The sequence below is a fragment of the Heliangelus exortis genome, chromosome 9 (assembly GCF_036169615.1).
Source record: "Heliangelus exortis chromosome 9, bHelExo1.hap1, whole genome shotgun sequence".
In the NCBI taxonomy this organism is placed as follows: Eukaryota; Metazoa; Chordata; class Aves; order Apodiformes; family Trochilidae; genus Heliangelus; species Heliangelus exortis.
The window spans coordinates 10382589-10402432 of record NC_092430.1 but is presented as its reverse complement, the minus strand read 5'-3'; the positions used below and the strand labels follow the sequence as shown (position 1 = coordinate 10402432).

Genomic DNA, 19844 nt, shown 5'->3' with positions numbered 1-19844 from the left:
TGTAAGTAGCTGTATGAAAACGTTCAGCTTCGTAGTTCTTAAAACTACAAACTAGGACATGTGTGAGATGGTGCTGAGAAAGAAACCATGTTACCACAAACACCTCAACCTTGGCAGAACACAGTGTGCCATCCTGTGCCTTCCCTGCACTCCCCCTCCAAAAGAACAGAGTGCAGAACCAGAAATTACTGAAGAATGAAGCTACTGATGATTTCCATATGAAGATCTAATGAGACCTCAAGGGCCCAGTAAGGGCACAGAGATGCAGGAAGCGCAGCTGTTCCATTCCTGTACAGGAATGTGGGGAAATAATCAAAAAATGGTCAAGAGGCTGCAGGTCAACAGGATCCTGTACCCAGTTCATCTGGGTATGCTAAACAGTACTACAGTGGTAGGAAAGCATTATTTTAGTTTTACTGCATTTTAGATGCATATCTGGCAAAAGATGTACTCTTACAGGGACAATCAGGGTCAAAATAAGAAAAATTTCACTGCTTTACTTCAAATTTTGTACATCAGAGGTGACACTTTGCTAAGAGATCTCAACAGCATGACCAAGAGTTTATAGCAAGCCCTGCTCCAGTGATGTCTCTTGCTCCTGCTGCAGGACATTCACACAGACTTTCCCACAGACTGGGTTTACCTACCTGAAAGCAGGGAAACCTACCTGTAGGTATCCTATTCCTGTAGGGAGTTACTCAGCATCACAGAATTAGGACAGATTTTACTTCTGGGCTTAAATGTTATTCCAGAATACAGAACGCAAGTGTTTTAGTCACTCTTCAACTCAATTTCTACTATGCAAAACTAAGAAGAAAAAACAACCCCTTTGTTTTTGTGGTTTTTTGGTTTTTTTTTACTTTTTGAAAGCTTTTTACACAGGGTTTCATGTTCAGAATACCTTGGAATCAGTAGAAAAAAAAACTAACTGAAGTTTTGTCTTTACAATAGAAACTTTTCAGGAGTCAAAATTGAGACTAAAAAAATACATGCAAAACATACTCCTTTCAAAACACAAATTGAAACAAAGCACCAAACTACACAAATATGCAGAATGAAACGGCATTTAACATCACAGAAGTAGTCTTCATAAAAGGTGTAAAAGTCACCTATTCACTAGGCACTGTTCACTTGTTTCAACAGAAGAGACAATAAAAAAATATTGTCCACAAACTTGCAATTTCAACTCAAAAGCTGTAGCTAGAAATTCCTCTACGTGTCATGCTTCAATAGCGACCTGAAAGAAACAGCAATTAAAACCACTATTAGACCTCCAAGGACTGACAGGTTTTGAAGAGTTCTGGCTAACTTAAGTGCCACCCCCTCACATCCACACTGACTATGTGTGTTACAATTTGCCTGTGACAAGTCCAGCAGTCAGTATACCACTCTGCCAAGAAGTTCTTTTGGGTGGAAAAATGTCAATTCCTGTCACATGCCTATGGCTGAGGTTTCAGGCAATGAGAATTCACCTTGTGGTCAGTAAAAACTGTTCCACTTGTTTTCGTTTGGACAGGAAGGGTAAAGGTGAGAACACAACCTATTCATTCACCCTGTATCCATTACAATGGCACTGGGCTAGGAATGCTACTTCGTGTTTCGTGACATTTTTTTGCTATCAAAATGCAGCTTTATCTCCCATGCATAGCAGCAAGTCAGAAAAGCAGCAGCACTATTTGGATCTCAGATGAAATTAACCTTCTCTTCAGTAAGTTACTCAGAAATTTGTTTCAGTGTTAATGTGAGAAGCTTGGGAATTTGGTCTGGTAACCAAATTGCCTGTGTACTACAAACTCGTGTTTCTTTCCAGAGAAAGAAATGGTACCTTAAACTTTTTAACAAGTGGGGTTTCATAGCTTGCTTGTTTGCAAACTAAGTATTTGCTCTGTCCTCAAGGTTGCCAGTTGCTCAATGAAACATTAAAGGGAACTGTAGTTCAACAACAACAACAAAAAATAACTACCCTGAATCAAATGGTATTTATGGATGAAAACCATCAGAAGTGGAACTTCAGGCAAAGTAGAAATTTGCTTTTGATCTGTGAGCTCTGTGGCTACTTACGAGGTGAATAGGATCGAGATCTGGACCGTGATCTGTAGCCCCCTCGGCTGTAGTATGGGGATGGTGACCTCCTCCTGTCAGAGAGGGAACAGGAACAATCCCTTTGTTAAAGCCTGGGGCAGAGGAGGAGCAGCAGCTTGGTCTGGTACCTCTAACCCCATTCTGGTACCAAGAGCATAAGGAGCTGATCTGCATTTCTGCTGGATGCAAGGACTTTAATTTTCTTAATACCCTCTTGAGTACTGGGTCAGAGCAATGTTGCTTTGGACTAATAAAAGAAATAGAAGCTTTCCAGCACTCACATGTTGTCTAACTGTGATGCTGGTGTTCCAAGCATCCTGATCAGCAATGTAAGTCAAATACCAGCTTAACTTTGAGTCTGAATTATTTGTTGAGATGAAGAGTTGATCTGAGCAGCAGTCAATGTTACAACCAGCCCCAGCCCCACCCCTGAGCCCTCCAAATCCAGGCACTCACAAGCTCTCTCTTTCCTTGTCTAGCTGCACTAATCACTTAATAAAACAAATAAAACCCAAAAAACCCAAAAAAACCCCAAAAACAAAATCCAAAAAAAAACCCCCATCCAAATATTCAGGACATTAACTTCTTGGCATAAACCACAAGTTTTTTCTGTGCAAAGCTGCACTAATCTGTCCCTATCCTAACCTCATCTCTTTATACAACGATGAGAGAACCTTTGAAATGAAATGCACTGCTCACTGAAGAGCTGCAAGTGCCCAGTTTCTGCTCACGTGTTTGAAGATAACCTAGACTTGATTAAGAGTAATGAAAAAAATCACATCCAAGAGTATTTCCACTGCTGGCCAAACACCATCTCCTATCGTACCTGTAAAACTGATCCCTGTCTTGAACAGCTCTCCAGCCTCCTCCTCCTCCACCGCCACCTCCTCTGTGAACACAGAAGCAGAACGACTTTTGAAAATTTAAAAAATAAACAAAAACATTCTTTGTGCAAGCAAAAAATATCATCAAGCATTAAAAAAAATGATGGGAAGGCAAGAACACATTGGTTCCTACAACTGGATAATGCTAAATTACTTCACCATGTTAATTTTTATGAGTTCCCAGAATGAGCTGGCTAAAGAGCAGTCAGCGAAGAATTGATTTCCAGCTGATCAGTATTGTATATGTAGCACTCTCCAATAAGCAGCATTTTAAGATCAGCCAGCAGGTCTCCCTTCTTTCATTTTTAATTTTTTAAAGTAAGACTTCTCCACTTGGTAGACAGACAGTGTGCAAGTTGTTTTCCCATGTTTTTTTTTTTTTTTTTTAAGGTTGCTATTTAGCTTACAGGTGATTTTCTAGCATAACAGGGCAATGAGGAGAAAATAAAGCTTTAACGTGACAATTTCCATCTGAGATCGTGAGTCAAGGAAAGCAAAGTAACTGTTACCAATTGATTTTCTAGTCTGAAGTACCCATATGCAAGGTTCTCCTGAATCTTTTGACAATTACTTTCCCACCCCCAAGGAAGCTCTCAGGGCATCCACACCACTGTTTTCTCTCCCTCAAATGACCAGTATCTGACCAGCATACACACACAACTGAGGGAATTACAACCTCTCCTAATGTTTTACAAACACATGAACCATTGCTCATTATCAGGAATGAAAAGGTAACACTTCAGCACTGAAGACTTGGGACCTCAAGCAATATAATACATTTTAAGAACACGCAAGCAACAAACAACAGATGGCAAGGACAACCCTAACTGACACTTTATGAAAGTGTAAGGAAACCTGCATTAAAAAGAAGAGCAAGAAGAAGATCAATGGAGTAAAACTTCTCCCAAACACTGCATGGTCCCTGAACTTTTGCTGGTCCTTAAGTGTCTGTGCCATTTGGGTAGGTTTACAACAGAAGCCCACACAAAATGCCACACACGAGAAGCATCACTTCACAAGCTGCTTAGCAGGCAATGATGCAAATCTTTCTGCTCCTCAACATTTTTGAAAGTTATTTCAATTAATTTACCCACTAGATTGCAATTAATTGCATTGTGGGGTTGTTTTTTCTTTAACTGCTTGGTTTAATTATGCCCAGTAGCAGCTTCACATTTTAGCTGCTAGAGCTCTCCATGTTCCAAGCACTAGTGTCTCAAGAACACTGATTGGTAAAGAGGCAGAGGAGTGGACTAGTGACTGCTGCCTACAAATGTGAGCTGAACACTTCTGTCTTGTGCTCACCTTGGTCCTTCCCTGTCCGCATCAGCATTTAAGCTACAATGTGATAATGCACTTAAAATTCACTCATTTCCATCAATACATGGTTGCCATCAGAGAACAATCATAAATCCACCCATTGCTGATTAATTTAAGCTTTGCAAATGACTTAATGACTGCCACAAAATTCTGCAACTTACAGGCATGTTTGGTAACTGCAGACCAAAAAAAAAATAAATCTCTTTATCTTTGTGTCTGACTTAACAGCATCACAGAAATGGTCAGGATTTCACAGGGGACAAGACTTGTTTTCAGGCTTAATGGAAAATGCAGAAGATAAACTTGCTTCATCACCAAACCCAACTACGTATCAACCATTTTTCAAAATATTCTGAATAATAAAAAAAAATTGCCATTTTATAGTCTCCTATGCTCAATGTTGGCACTGTAATACCAACTCAGATACTGTATCTGCACCAGTATTCCCACCATTTCAAGGCTAACAGATGAACCAACAGAATATTCTTCTAAAATTTAAAGTACAGAGAACATACTTTGTTTTTCAAACCTTAATGCAGGTTAGAAGAACATTAAGAACTAACTCAAGCCACAGATTAAACATCACAAAGTATTTCCCCATCTTTGTACTGACCAGTAAGATTTGAGTGACAGCAAGGGCAAAAAGATTTTGGCATAGATACATAGGATGAACTGCTGAACATGGAGAAATGTAGTAAGAAAGCACAAATATTACAAATACTGCCTTACCTGTATGATCTGCTGTAATAGTCACGATCATCATACCCTCTATCATACCCTCTGTCATAGTAATCTCGTCGTCGTGAGCTGCCACTACAAGTAGTGAAAGAGAATGACATTTAATACAATACAAAACACGGATACTGCTTGGAGGGCTTTTCAGTAAGCAGTCAGTCAGCTAAATCCACCCCATTTGAACTAACTTGCATTACTACCTTGCATCCTCACAGCTGAAATGATTGTGATCACACCTTTCCCAGAACTACTTGACTAATTGGCTTGAAATTTAAGCCAGCTACCTTCCTCCCTGGTCTGCAGCCTCTCAACCTTTTGAGATCAAGGGCACATGAGGAATTTAATTCTATGACAACTCTTCATTCACTTTAACTCTCAGAAAGCTCCTTTTGGAAAAACTTCCCAATTAGAAAAAAACCCAAACACCTGTGGTCTCAACATCCACTACATAATTACCAGTACCATAAGCTGAAAGCCTTGGGAAAAAAATAGGAAATTACTTGAGAAAACAATTTACATTCTTGGCAACTTTTAAGTCAAAAATGTACTCTGTGGAGAGGGAAAACTGTTTGATTGGTATTTGGCAATCCAGTCTTGAGCTTGCAAAAGATACTAATATTTAAAGGTACATAGGACAACTTAATTCAGAAATTGTTAAAAAACTTACTGTAGACTCATTTAAATGTTTAGTTAGCTCATGCCTGGGCCCCATAACTAGAGAAACACAGGTTCCTGTTGGCTGTGGTCCACGCTGACCCCAGATCACTGACAAGTGCAATATAAATTAATCCCTCCTAAAGAGCTGGAAAGATATGCACTACTACTGATGGCTGTCCAGAGAGGCAAGGTTTTTTTTATTCTGAAATGCCTCTGTTCTTTGTTGAGGTATATTTATTTTCAGAAGCTCTGTCAGATAACCACCACCAGCTCTTGTTAAAGAGAGGGGTTTTTAATTTTTTTTGAAAATGTAATCAGGCCTCAGTAGTGATTTTTGTATTTTAGTCTCCACATGACAAAGTGCACAAGTCACAACCAAGGTATTCAGCACAGTGCATTAATACAAAAGCCTGATAAACCCAGGAAACCATACAGCATCGTGTCTCTTAGAAGGGATACAGACAGTTTTTAACAAAACATAAGACAATTATGTCCTATATTTGTCTGGGAAAAAACCCACAGAGGTAACTTACTAAGTGGGTCTTCCCATATAGATTCCAGGAGTAGGTGTGTGAGGTCTTTTTGTTATGGAGAAGTCTACACGAATCCTTCTTCCATCCAGCTCCATTCCATTGGCACGTTCCTTTGCCTAAAAGAGTGATAAAATGTTGTGGGTATGAGCTTTCTTACCAACAAATGTTTCTAATCCCTGCTTCAAGGATGAAGTCCTAAAATGGCTCACTTAGGATGATTATCACCATTTCACTTCTGCCTTATCCATGACACTGAATATAAACTGTAAAGACATTCTAGACCAGCAGGATAAGAGCTTCTGTAACTACTTAAAATGTGATTTACATTGAATAAAAAGCCTGAAAGGAACATAAACTGAACAATTGTTTCAGTATCTCTGTTTCTTACATTACTAAGAACCCTTGGATATGCTTTATGTACTTTAAAATGCAACATATAGGAAAGGATATAGATGTTGACAAATAAAAATAAAGCACTACTGATTTTTAAAAACTCCAATACTTCATCAGAAGTACTGTAACATTGAATATAGTAAGATCTGAATCATAAGGAAATCTGGAAAGAAAAAAGTTATCAAACTCACTGGGTTTTTTAATGCCAAAAACCAGGACATGTTTCCAAAGCTCCAACCTAACACTGAAATCCTCATGCCCAATTGGGAAAAGATGACACTGGAGATTTTAAGTAGTGGAATTTATGCAGAATCTAAACCTGCTTACAGCCCACTGTTCTCCACAGGCTGACCTGAGTGTAGGACTCTATACCTGGCATGTACAGGATTCCCTGTTCATACTGTAGCACTTAAAAGCACAAATCCCATAATATGTTACACAGTATTCACACTGCTTCAATTTACTGAATCCCTGAGGGTTTCCCATTTCATAACTGCAGGGACCAAGAAAGCACTTTATGTTTGCCTGGCCTTTTTTTAGGAAATATTCTTTCTCCCTTTGACTGACACACAAGGCATCAGCAGAATGTGTGTAAGTGCTCCTATAGAGTCCCAAATGAGTTTCCTGATCCACTCTGACCATGCCTGTTATTAAATATAAGATTCTATGTGGAGTTAGGAAGGAACTTTCATCTCAGAATTAAAACAGATCGTGCATTTCTGTTTTCTCTCCCTTGCTGGTGTAGTTTTCTCACTGGCTAGGCCTCACGTTTGCTGTTGAGAATGACACAGTAGTCTCAGCCTGCATGGGGAGCAGTATTCATGTCCCTCCACTCTCCCCTCTGGTATACAGTAGGAATCTTTTGAGAGAGTACTCAAGACATTGTATTTTTCAGAGCCTGAGAAGGAAGGGAAAACACTGTAGGCTGCCCTGCATCATCCAGGCAAGAGCAGTTAACTTTAAAGGTTCCTATGCCATTTTCAAGGTCAAACAGTGAGTTTCTCTAGGCTAGACCCTGCTACTGAGTATATACCCCAGCAAACATGCCAGATATGCCGTACCCCAACTTACTTCCTTAGCATCCTCAACGTTTTCGAAGTACACAAACGCAAATCCTCTCGAACGCCGAGACTGCTGATCATACACAATGGAAACATCAGCAATTGGACCATACTTGGAGAAAACTTCTCTCAGATCTCTTTCTGTGGTGTACAGACTCAAGCCAAACACGCCAAGGCAACAATTTGGGTCAGGATTTGCCTAGGGAAACAGATAGATAGATAGATAGGTATTAGAATAAAATCTGATTGTATTTGCAAGGTATTTTCACAAGTTTTCTATCAAAGCTTCAAGCCAAAACCACAACAACATACTGCTGAGATTCAGGTTGGATTAACTTGTCAATAGGGAAGGTAACAATCAAACCTATAGATACACAAGCTGACTTTCATGAAAACACCTTCCATTTCCTGGGGAACTGTACAAACTACACTTGCAGCACAAAATAGATTCTGTGTTTAAACAGCTTTCTGTAGTGAAATGAGGCAATCAGGTGTTGTTAATTACAAGGTGGGAGGTGTGAGCTTGTGTTAAGCCCACCTGTGCCCAGTTAGGGCTGACCCCAGCTGCACATGAGCAGGATTGGGCAACCAATAAAAGGTGAGCTTCAAACTCTCAACCTCGGCATTGCTTGGCTTTGTATTGCCGTATAAGTACCGCGCTAACCTGACTGCGCCACTGGAGCCCCCCCACCTTTTATTGGCCTCCCAATCCTGCTCATGCGCAGCTGGGGTCAGCCCTAATTGGGCACAGGTGGCCTTAACACAAGCTCATGCCTCCCACCTCGTAATTAGCAACACTTGATTGCCTCATTTCACTACAGTTTTCCCTCCAAAGGCCAGCTGATGGCTGCTGAATGTGAAGAGACAGAGGTCTGGATCACATCCTCATTTGTGTTACTGATCCCTTTTTCCCCTTCCCTCTGCAAGAACCATGTTGCACTCGGCCACCTGAATCTGTAAAGCAGCTAAAAGAACACTTACGATTTATTGTAAATAGACCTGAATGGGGAGCAGAACATTTTTCTGGAAAATTCTAATTAACCAAGCGATTTCAGGATGTCCTCAGGACTATGTGTGAGTCACCTCCAGTCATACCCTGTTTCCAATGTGACGCCTGCGAGTAGACATGGGTGAATGGCTGTGGCTGTGCCGCCGCCGGTAATCCCGACTGTACGACCTGCTTCTGGACCTCCTGTGAGAGCGGGAACGAGACCGGGATCTTGTGTAGTGTCTACGGGAACTCCTCCTGGATCTAGATCTGAGGAAAAATTTTTAAAAAAGGTATAGTATTGGGCTTGTCATTTTTTTTTTTTTTTTAACCCTTGAGGACTTCATCAGATATCACAAACAGAAATGCCTAATAATAATTTGCTAAAAGTACTGCAGTACTGAGTGACTCAGCTATAAGCAACTTAGTCACTGCTTTCAAGGACTGTGCTAAAACTTTACAGTTCATTACTGTAGATGATGTCAGAGCATTTCTACTGTAGAACAGGAACCTCAGCTTCTGTTTCTGGAAGCTTTTCATTCTCCATTATTTGTAACTTTCTCTAATAAGACTCTCTAGGTTTGACATAGTATATGCTTAGAATATTCACAGCATGCACAGTAGCATTTAAGTAAAGTAAGACTTAACAGGAAGAAGGGAACAGGAGTAAATATGATTTAACATAAAGCATGCATGATTGCAGAGGTGCCTACTTTTTCTTATTCTAGCACTCATAATAGCAGTGCTGTCAGTGACACTGAAAAGCAAAATAATAGTTTTTATACAGTACACGAGTGGCAACTGCCCCTGGAGCAGAGCTTAACACAACTAAAGAAATAAGCTGTAGTAGGGCTTATTTATCTTCTGGTGTTTTAACAGTTATTAAAACACTAGCTGGTCATGAGTGTTTACATGTTTACACTTCAAGGGTTTAAAAAAAGGTACAATTGCTCACTTATTTCCATTCAGACCTCTCTTCAGAATAGCTCCAGAAACGTTTGCTGACAGATCTAGGTCCATGGAGATGAGGTCCTGAAACACTTAAATTCTTTCTACTAAACCGATAGCCCTCCCAACACAATCTTAGCTAAAAAGCTGGGCAGGCACTGGAATATTATGCCTGAGCTCAGCCTGCTGGTGGCAGTCACCAAACAATCTGCATTCCAAACAACTATGAAGACAATAGCTGCAAGGCTAAGAAGTGTAATAAATAGTTTAATATTCAAAGTCATAAATTGTTCATTGTCAGACTAATTTTTGTGTTAAGTGTCCTTCCTCTAGTTTGTGGAAGCCAAGGTAGCATGCAGCATAAGCTACCATCATTGCACAACCATGTTTCACAGGAACACCACTACTAACTGGCATGAATGAAGAAGCACTTAAGCTTTTGTTTGTTTTTGTTGTTTTTTGTTTTGTTCTGTTTTTTAATCCTGAGCATTTAACAGCTTCTTCCACAGTAAGGGAATTTCACCAGACAGGCAAAGGGAACTATATACACTCTATATATGCTTTGTACATTAAAGACCTCCTTAAGAAAAAATGCCTTCAAACTTCATCAGAAGTAAGCCAGTGCTATTCAACTTAAAATACATACATGTCCAGGATAAATTACTTCAGCATGTCCCATTACAATACTTCTAACCAGTTTAGAAATAATAGATTATTTTTGACAACAGGAAGTAAAAAGAGAACTTCACTCATGCAAGGAAGACAGTAAAGAAAGACAGAAATAGTAAGACACACCTACAGCCTCATTTGAACTGCTGACAGAAAAAAAAAATCTGAAAGCAAACACAGAACTGATGTTACAGGTAACATAAGGCACTCATGACACTGAAGAAGAGCTGAACACTAAAGCAGGCAATTCATTATGGGGGAGTACAAGGCACTGCTTATATTGCTGCCTTCAATGTCACACTGCCATACTCCACTGCAAAACCACTGCAGCTGAAAATCCCTGTCCTTCAGTAACTGTTTTGAACAATCAAAGAAAACAAGGAAGCTATTGCTGCTGCTGAAAACTTTCAATAAAAGCAGATTTTAAAGTCAAATAAACACACCAACTGATAAACACACCAGGACACAGATTTGTTCCCCAATCAAAATTTAATTTATAAAGCTGGTAACTCAAAAATACATTTTCAAGAGAAATTGCCAAGAAATTGAAATTCTCGTGAGTTTATTTCTTTAGGGAGGGCCAGAGTTAGATGATCTGCTCATAATCACATCCAAATGTGTGACAGCACTGAAAAGAGAAACAAGTTCGCTGGTTCTAAATATGGGCCTTGACACAATTCTGCCCAAATCTGCTAATGAATGCACTATGACTCTGCAATACACTTCCAGGATTTCCAGCCACAGGCATTTCCAAGACAGCTGTTAAATGCTCAGGAAGCCATGATAGTTATAAGCTTCTACTTTTGTTCACCAGAAAGTAAGAAGTCAGTTGCCAGGATATTATTCAAATGATGATTTCTTGTAAAAGCAAATTATTTGCCAGGTGTCTCAAATTCTAGCTCTTGTATACTCTTCTTCCAGCATTGTATATAAATTATGATTACTTTCTTATACAGTATTATGGTTATTCTGCAAGTGAGAAACACAGTGCTTCTAAGAGTATGGAATCCTTAGGGGTTATTGATTAAGGTGCAGAAGGATATGCCAGGTTCCAACTTGTTTGTTATTTTAAAAATGTTTTTCCCAAAGCTGCTTTGCTGTCTCCACCCTCTGAGATTTTCAAAACTCAACTGGATAAAGCCCCAGGGGCATGGTTTGCACCTAGAGCTGACTCTGCCTTGAGCAGGGTTTTGGATCAGACCCATCCTGAGCTGTCCTATGAATCTCTCTCAACTAGCAATCCCAGAGGTCATCCCAATAAGCCTTATTAACACTACCAAGTATTTCTTCATTTAATTTGATGTATTTCTTCTTGCACTATAGGGATTTGACACTTCTGTGTGTGACTGAAGTACAAAGAAAACCCCAGCCCACTCCTCTGCTGTCAAAGTTTAAGCAGTGTTTTCTTTCTTACAAGCTCCTTTCAAACTGATCACTTTCATCTTGCAAGGAGACCTAAACACGGGATTTGGGAGTGGTTTTTTTGTTGTTGTTGCTCATGGGTGGTTGCTAACAGCACAGCATCTTCCAGAGTTGTCCCCTTTCCTTCAGCCTGACCTCCAGGCTTTCCAAGACTAACTCGTTGCTTATACAAATAAAAAGCACTTTGTGAAGAGCTTCACTGGAGACCTCGCTGCTGACACTAGAATGCTTACAAATAAGGAATTGTTAATACAATTTCTGTAGTCAGCACTCTATTTAGACTCTTAAAAAAATTATCATTGACCCATTTACAGGTTTTGTTGCCTCTCTGTTATGATTTATGTACCTCTGCCACCACACATATGCCAAGGTAAAGCAGCTGGCAGTGAGTTTCACAGTCTTATTTCTAGACATATTTTCTTTCTCATTTATGTCTGTTAACAGTCTGAAGAGGAATCTGTTTCAGTGCACACAGCTTATTTAGCAGAGCAGCCTAAGAAGAGGTAACAGAGTGCAAAAGCATTTTCACTGCATACATTTGCATTGCCATGTAACTAATACAATCAAAACAAGCTACTATCTCCACAAGTTGGTTTGGTTTTGAGAGCTTGGAAAGCTGTCTAATGTTTAAAATTAGCAGGTTGGAAATCTGTAAAGTTAATGTATATTTAAAAGGTCAGGCACATGGCTGCTAAAATTCACCCTTACCTCTGCTGCTTCTTTCTCATGGAATATGTCTTTAATTAGTCCAGAAATGTCATTGCTTCCAGTGAGAAACCATTAATATATTAATGTAACTTAAATGAGTCTGCTGATGCCCCTCTTTCTTTAAATGGACAGAAGCAGTAAGATCTGGAGTTCCTAATGCTTCACACTCATAAACTACCATTATTTTAAGATTATTTTAATACAGCACACCTTCAAACTATACCAGCAGACATACATGATCTCTTAGTATCTCTTAGAAAAAGCTGCAAAACTCTAATTTGATAGTTTAGCTTTTCAAATTCTGATACCATATATGCCCCTTTGGATTCCATGTCCACAGATCACCTGTTATCTCTGGAAACACTTGGGCTCACCTCTGACACAATGATCTGACTGAAGAGGAGAAAGAGGTAGAAGAAGTAAACTCACCTGGATTCAGACCTGGATCTAGATTTTGACCTGGACCGCCTGGAATCTTCCTTAGATCGAGATCTTGCAGGGGTGTGCCTCCCCGACTTGCCAGACCCATGAGCACTTCCGCTTCTGGAAGCAGAACGGGATTCCTGCACGCAGATATTGAGAGCCTAATTTGTACACAAGTTCGCCTTTACCTAAGGTCTGTAAACAAGCTCCAGTGAAATAAATGGTAAAAATTCATATCTATGTGTCCGGGCAGTTGGTATTAGAACTGCCTAGATTTTTAAGGAGGGTTTTATTTTATTTTTTTTTCCCTGGTAGACACTTCTTTACCCTGCATATACTTTTGCTATTAAACAGATAATGCATGCATGTTTAGCAAAATATACAGGGACACATAAACAGACTAGTAATTACTTAGCGTAGTGCTTTCAGATTCCAGATTACTTCTTATCTTAACTTCATTTTTATTCCTTTTCTTCATTCTTCCGTTTCAAATTCTGACTTCTTTCATCTTCCCCACTTCACACAAATTGCTCAATATTCTACAAGTGGGACTTCTGGTCTGATAATTAGCATGCATTCACTTTCTTTTTTTTCAAATTTCAGCTTCACTTATTCCTGAGCTTCAAATAATTCTCATTTATAAAACTTGTCAAATGGCGACTTCCGCATTTTCCTTCTTCAACATTAACCTTAATAGAAAAAGAACAGGATGAAGAAATTTAAAAACTCCAGGATAAAATCTAGTGCCAAAACTGAAACTAGAAAAAAAAAAAAAGTTTTGCGGACTTTTACTATATATGCAGTTCCAAGAATTGAATCTACCAAACGCCCTAGTATTTTAAAAACAGATTCAATCAATTCAGTTTAACTTAGTGCTAAGCAACTGAATTTGCTATTTATGCCTACATTTAAGAGCAAATGCACAGAGGATCAACTGAGTATCTACTAATTAATTCTAGCATTAGGAAACTCAAAATACTTCGCACTACCAACCACACGCTTAGACAAAATCAACAAGAACTGACTTAAGCAAGGTCCCTGCTGCGGCCAGAGGAGTAACTGATGTGCTTTTTGAGTGCAGAAAGCACAAGGAGGTTGGTCTTTCAACAGCTTATGATTATGTTACTATTTGGGACATTTCTTGCAGTTTTAAAGCTGGAAGATTTAAGGAGCGCACTCACACCTACTCTGCCTGCCCAAGTTTCACCATGTACGCTGGCTTCACGCTTCCGAGTAAATCATAATTTTTCTACCAGATGAAAGTGCAGTTCTGTATAACATACTCAAACACTGCCCTGAAGTAACACCCCATCTGCTCTATTAATTACTTGTAATCCTCTCTGGTAATGACAGAACCTAATTAGCATTTCCAACTTCATATAAATGTGATTTCAAAATTGGTATAAAGCTTTAACTTCCATCAGAAGGCTTCAACATTTGGTTTGAACACACTAGGAGGTATTCTTTATGTCAAGATATTACAGAAAATTTAAAATTTCAGCGACAGAATTTGATTTTTTTCCTAAAACCATACAATTCTAAATTTTGTGTCAATTCTGATGAGGAATGCTCACTAGTGACACTAGACTACCAGATTCTTCTCAAAAAAATAATTTGATTTATCTTTGTCAGATTTCCTAAACCTGAACACTGAACTTAATGTGCATTCTGTAAAAAGCATTCAGGAATTCATTTGCTAACAGAAAATGTAATTGTGCTTAAACCACTTACACACAACTTAAACAATTTAAGTTCAGCTATTTACACCTGCCTATCATCTAGTACTGGGAGGGACAGGGAGGGACACAACTTGCATGATAAAGAGATTATTAATTAATACCAAGAGCAACAGAAATAAAGCAAAGCTGATCAAGGCCAAATTTTGCTCTGACAAAGCACTTAAGGAGGTTTTCTAAATGATAATGACCTCATATACTAACCCTACACAAAGGGCAGTGCAAATGTTTAAGTTACAAATAAATTTAACCTCTGGCTACCTTCATAAGAAAACAGTCCATGAATTCTGAGTTAATATATTAATTTAGCCATAAGGAGTTTTAAGGTCTTAAAAAAGTTAGATAAAACAAAAAAGGACTAAAATCCAAAACTAAGGCTGCTCTTTATTTAAGGAAAAAAAACTCTTGTTCACAAAATGTAACTCTCCTGTCAGATTTAGGCTAGACAGAAGCAGCCATGTCAAAATACAGGTGATCTACTACTGACAAGGAGGCAAGAAATGCACAATGGGAGGGAAGCAGCAGGAAGGAGCTTGCCCATAAACACACTTTAGAGTTTTTAGAAGTTAATAAGCTTTGAACAAACCAGTAGAGAAATGGTATTAGCCTAAGCAAGTGACCGCAGTCTTCATCTATTTTACATCTATCTTTCATCTATTTTACACACTTTTAGGATGGCATTTGTTATATTACATTAAGATTGATGTGGAAACTGGACTGATTTATTTTAATCTGGCTGCTTTGGACTTCACAATATTTTACAGTTTTTAAGCGTCCCCATTTTGTTTCCAGATTATCATTCTTCAAAACCTTTCTCTTCAAACCACCACATTGTACAGAATTATGTCACCTCTTTATTACTTCCAGCCTCAAAGGAATTTACTGCACCTTACCTTCTCCAGACATTACTATGACTGGTAATAATCTCTAAAATGCCAAAGCTGTTATCCCACCCCATTCCAACCTCCAGGGGATCTCCCCCAACACTTCAAGCACCAGGAGCCTGTGGCTCTCCAAGCTCAGTTTAGGCCCCATGATGCTACCAGCCATGGAGAGTACACACAAGCCACTCCCACAGCTCACACAAATTGAAGTTTTCATCTGATTTCGTTGTTCTCCATACATATGCTTTTTCTACTTGATGCTTTTTTGTCCTGTGATTTTTAAGTTTTGGAAAAAATGCCAAAGAAGGCTCCTGTCACTAACTTTCTTTATCCTAGTTGTAGTCAAACACTGCTTGTCAATGAATCAAGGCTGGTGTTTGCTACTAAATAACCATTTTTTTCTACTAAGTAACCATTTTTTTCCTAACCTTGAGATATAAAAAAACAGCAGATCCCTTGATGTCTACCAGCAGTTCTTCCCCTCCATTAGGCATTAATGGAATTCAGGTGGAAGCCCTGTATTCCAGGCTCGTGTTTTCCAAATTATTCTTTCCCTACTTTAAGCACATTAAAAGCAATGTGTAATACTGCAGCGATGATGTTTTTAACACCTCTAAGTACATTCATAAAGATGCATTACAGCCATCTACTCGACCAACAAAGAATGTCACAACAGCAGCTTCCAGGTGCAACAAACAGAAAAAGGTTTCCGTGGGCAGAAGATGCAAGGTATGTAAGGAACATGTGTTCCTTCCAATTCCGAGATTAAGATTTTCTCACAGGAATACAAGCTATTTAGCAATGTAAGATAAAATTATTATTTTTAAAATTCTAAATACCTGTCCAGTTACATCTTTCCACTTGTTTTCATACAGAAAGGTGCAGCCTCACACTACACATCTGCAGTCAGATTTCTTTGAAGTGTAACTGTGCTGACTTCATGTTTCCTTCAAGCTCTCTACTACTAAATTTGACACCTTATCCAACAGAAAAATAACAGTTTTTGCCTCTATTCCCCCTGAGGCACATGATCACCAGATCATATCACTGCTGGGCAGGCTGAGAATCCACTGCAGGTGAATACAGAAGGCCTTTCCACTCCGGTTTCAAAAAACAAAAACAAAAACAAAACACAAAAAAACAAAAAAAAGAAAAAGGATATTTTGTAAAATCAAGCTAACAACATGAGGATGGCAGGCCAGCTTCTTTACACCTGCACCAACCCAGTGTACTCATTCAGCACACCAAGCTGACAGAAAACTCCAACAGCAAAAAGTAAACCATTTTCTGACAGCTCAGGAGCCTGAATCAGCCCACTAAAAGATACTTTCCAGATCAAGTCCTGCTAAAGGAGAAACAGAGAGAAGGAAAGAACCTATCCCTTGGGTGGCATCAAGCTACCATACTGCTTCTAATCTTCAAGTTGCTTCCTTAGACCATCTTCCACAACTCAGCAATAAAATCAGTGTTTTTGAAAATACGTTAAGTACCTTGGAACTAGATCTATAAACAGAGCATTTATACCACTGACGTTAGTCTGATTAAAAAAATAGGCAAGAAGCCTACCTACCATATTAACAAGACACATACCAAGTAATCACTATCAGTATTAACTAACTCACAGGATGAGATTCCCCATTGTTTTCCTTTAGCTAGTCTTCTTTCCAACACTTTCATGCCTCAATCACATGCACTTCAGTAAGCACAATTTCAATGAATGAAAAACAAATGAAAGTGCCTCCAAAAAAAAGTGGCAATTATTACAGCATACTGAAAGTATTCTAAGTATACTCAAGTATTTGAAATACTAGTAGCATTTTTAAACTTAAAGAGTCTCTTCAGGGACATTTCCAGAGTTTAATCCCACTATGGAGGCTAAACTGTAAAAGAGAATTTGACAAGAACTTTTTTTTCCTTTTTTGAACTAAGACATAAGCCATAAAGCACTGACACAGCAAGCCCCATTACTTGTGAAAGCACCTGGTGTTCCCTCATCCCCAATGCTGACATTAGGATTTGGTGGCTACACAATCAAGTGAAGCCTGCAAACCAATGCAGATGGAAACAGAATCAGAAAAAAAAAAAATCAGCTGATTTAATTCCCAGATCTGACTGACTATATAAACACTACAACAAAGGAGAAAGCAGGAACACGTTTTCAGGAGCACAATTCTTGTTGGCAGCCTGGGCTTGGAACAGCTTAACAGACAGTTGTGAAGTCATGTCCCAGATTATTTATCCAAACACTGTTTTCACTCAGCAGACTTTAACGCTTCCAGTTTGAAAAAAAAGCAGAAAGCCATTGAAATAAAAGTCTTAAGTAAGAAAAAAAATCCCCTAAATAACGCTGTCAATAGCATTAAAAAAGCCACTCCCTGATTTAGTCTGAAATAGCAGGCGCACAGATCCAGGATTTTACCTTTTAGCATTACAAACATATACATTGCACATAACTTACCTATTCACGACTCCCAGAAATTCAGAAATAAGTCATGATAAGCCTTGGAGAAGACTGTCTGCACATGGTTTATATTTTTTATAAGAGTACAGAAGAGAGAAAATAGAAAAGTGGGTGGGACAGTCCTATCACACCCTGCACAATTATGTTTCAAAAGGACTTTGCTACAGGTTTTAACATTTCTCCTCACTCTGAATGAAAATACAACAATTTACCCTGACAAACTTCACTAAACTTAGGCTTAAAACCTGATTTGCACAACAGCAATTCTATCAATATTTTAGAAAAACTCATAGAAATTCACTCTGAGTCAGATGTAATACTCCCTCTCTCTTAAAATATACCAGTAGTAAGAGTGACATGAAGACACCAAAGATAATACTGGGGGTGGTATGAGTCTCTTCTTTAATCCTTATCTTTCAGCATTCATTTCCATTTAAAATTTTTGAGCTTCCTGGAGACCAAATTTTTCTCATCTACCCTTAAGTAGTAACACTTACTATCAAAGCTTACTATCATGAAGCTGAAGAAAAGGCCATATTCAGAGACACCGTGATTTTGTACAGTAAAGCTCATAATTCTGAGCAACCTTTTTTTGCTGCCTCCAGTGAAGGTTTAATATTAAAATACTTACTACCTCTGCAAGTCCACCTAAGGCTGTGGCAAATTAAAAAGTTAGACTGATCCTGAAAAAATACCCCAAAACACAGCAGTCACCCCTGGACTGCACTCATCTCTTGCTGTAAAAATTAAACACCTCAAGGGAAACCAAGGCCGATTCACTAAAGAAAACCCAACTGTAAGCAATCTGCTACTGCAGGTATAAGTCAGGAACGTGAAGCTTAGCTGCGATATTAGTAAAATTCCCCCCAGACAGTAACATTTTGCAGTAACAATGCAGTTGAAGAGAACGTCTACTGCAGGTTTCACAAAGCAAGACGAATGCTGTAGCAGCACTGAGCGCACCCAGTGTTGAAGCTTAACCCTTCGCCTACTGCAACCACACTGAAATTAAATTACGAGACCAAGGCACCCAGACGCAAGGCTGCGACTGCACCGAAAAGCAGTTATTTCTCAAGCACGCGCGAGGAGCAGCAACCCGAAGCTCAGCTGATAAAGCAAATTCACCGGAAGCGTGAACCGTAACGCAGCTTTTGGCGAGAGGATAACAAAGGCTTAGCCTACGACGGGCTCGGGACGGAGGACGAAGCACGACGGCACTCGTCGTGACCGCCGCAACACGGCTGCGAGCCCGGAGGGGGCTTGAGGGCGCCGCGGGGCTGCGGGAGAGACAGGGAGCAGGGGAGCTGAAAGCAGCCGGCCCCGAAGCCTCTCCACAGCCACACCACGCCCGGGTGGAGTCGGCAGGGAGAGCGGCAGAGTCCGCCGAGAGCGCGGCGGCAGGGCCCGGAACCCCTCGGCCATTTTGTCCCTCTCCGGCGCGCCCGGTCACAGCCCAAGATGGCGCCGGCCAGACTCACCGCGGCGCGCGGGCAGCTCCAGCGTCCCCGCCGCGCGCCCCCGCCGCCTGCCCCGGCCGGGCCCGCCGCCATCTTACACTCCCCGCCGCTTAACTCCGGCCCCGCGGGGCGTCCGGCGCCTCTCCGCTGCCACCTTCTCACCCAACCGAGCCGCGGCCCCCCCCACCACCACCACCCCTCCGCTCCCGGGCCGCGGGAAAAAAACGGGGTCGGACTGCGCCTCTCGGAAGAGAAAGGCGGAGGAAGGTGCGCCCGCCTAGACGCCGCACACAGGCTCCGTGTATTACCCGCTCGCCGTAGTTCTGCTCTCCGCTGTCGCTCATCGTCCCTCCGCGCCGCTGCCGCCCACCGCCGCGCCGATAACCCCCAACCGTCCCCGGCGCCAGCGCTCTCCGCAGAGGAAATGACGCGTCCCGTGCGCCCGCCCCCAGGTCCCGCCCCCTGAGAAGCCAAGCTCCCCCCCGC

At 40.4% G+C, this 19844-nt stretch overlaps 1 protein-coding gene across 1 annotated transcript; it reads right to left on the bottom strand.

Moving 5' to 3' along the window:
• Positions 1–828: 828 nt before the first annotated feature.
• Positions 829–19798, bottom strand: TRA2B (transformer 2 beta homolog). The gene is made up of 9 exons (XM_071752046.1): positions 19667–19798; positions 12827–12960; positions 8758–8920; positions 7673–7861; positions 6209–6324; positions 5013–5096; positions 2909–2971; positions 2062–2135; positions 829–1237 (listed from the first exon to the last, which is right to left on the bottom strand). Exons 1-9 carry the CDS (start codon positions 19700–19702, stop codon positions 1227–1229), a joined length of 870 nt encoding a protein of 289 aa, XP_071608147.1. The 5' UTR covers positions 19703–19798; the 3' UTR covers positions 829–1226.
• Positions 19799–19844: the final 46 nt, after the last annotated feature.

What these genes read in the sequence shown, in the direction of transcription:
- TRA2B (XM_071752046.1), bottom strand. Translation starts at nt 19,702, where the DNA reads ATGAGCGACAGCGGAGAGCAGAACTACGGCGAGCGG. An exon ending in GGCGTCACATTGGAAACAGG is followed by an intron (nt 7,862 to 8,757) that starts GTATGACTGGAG and finishes CTGTTTCCCTAG; the next exon opens with GCAAATCCTGACCCAAATTG. An exon ending in TATTACAGCAGATCATACAG is followed by an intron (nt 2,972 to 5,012) that starts GTAAGGCAGTAT and finishes CTGTGTTCACAG; the next exon opens with AGGAGGTGGCGGTGGAGGAG.